At 41.4% G+C, this 444-nt stretch overlaps 1 protein-coding gene and 1 long non-coding RNA gene across 11 annotated transcripts in view; one reads left to right on the top strand and one right to left on the bottom strand.

Annotated features, from left to right (window-relative positions):
- mgarpa (mitochondria localized glutamic acid rich protein a) overlaps positions 1-444 on the top strand; it is a 28,176-nt gene that overhangs the window by 8,410 nt on the left and 19,322 nt on the right. For all 10 annotated transcript variants that reach the window (XM_015058029.1, XM_015058032.1, XM_015058026.1 and 7 more), the window contains exon 3: positions 100-205. In XM_015058029.1, the coding sequence (XP_014913515.1) occupies positions 100-205 (106 nt within the window). The remainder of the gene's footprint in view (positions 1-99; positions 206-444) is intronic.
- LOC106963237 (uncharacterized) overlaps positions 1-444 on the bottom strand; it is a 22,882-nt gene that overhangs the window by 5,609 nt on the left and 16,829 nt on the right. The gene's annotated exons all lie outside the window — the stretch shown is intronic.

The raw sequence follows: 444 nt of genomic DNA, 5'->3' as shown, positions 1-444 counted from the left end.
GATGGATGGATGGATGGATGGATGGATGGATGGAGCAGAGATGTGATCTCTAACTGTATCTCACATTAAGGTGTTCTGTTTTTTTTTTTTTTCTAACAGGGATATAAGACTGTGACCTCAGATCATGATCGGTTTAATGACCGCATCAGTGAACTCAGAGCCAGACCCAAGACTGAATGGACACCTAAACCCTGGCCACCTAAAGGCAAGTTCCCCCCCACCTCCCCATCTTCAGCTCCTCATGAGGAGTTTTACTTGCTTTTGGATCCACTTAAAACAATAGTAGTAACATTTCAACTGGATTACTTTTGTATCACATAATTTAAAATGTGTATAGAAATGAGTGTTATGCGTTTCATTTAGAGATGTGCCGGATCAGGTTTTTTCCTGCCGATTCCGATCACCCATGAGGGCCAATCACCGATACCGATCATATAATTATTA

This window comes from Poecilia latipinna, unplaced genomic scaffold, assembly GCF_001443285.1.
Source record: "Poecilia latipinna isolate Pla-1442-1.1 unplaced genomic scaffold, P_latipinna-1.0 Scaffold1511, whole genome shotgun sequence".
Lineage (NCBI taxonomy): Eukaryota > Metazoa > Chordata > Actinopteri > Cyprinodontiformes > Poeciliidae > Poecilia > Poecilia latipinna.
Note: the sequence above shows the minus strand (reverse complement) of the source record. Positions and strands in the feature narration are given on the sequence as shown.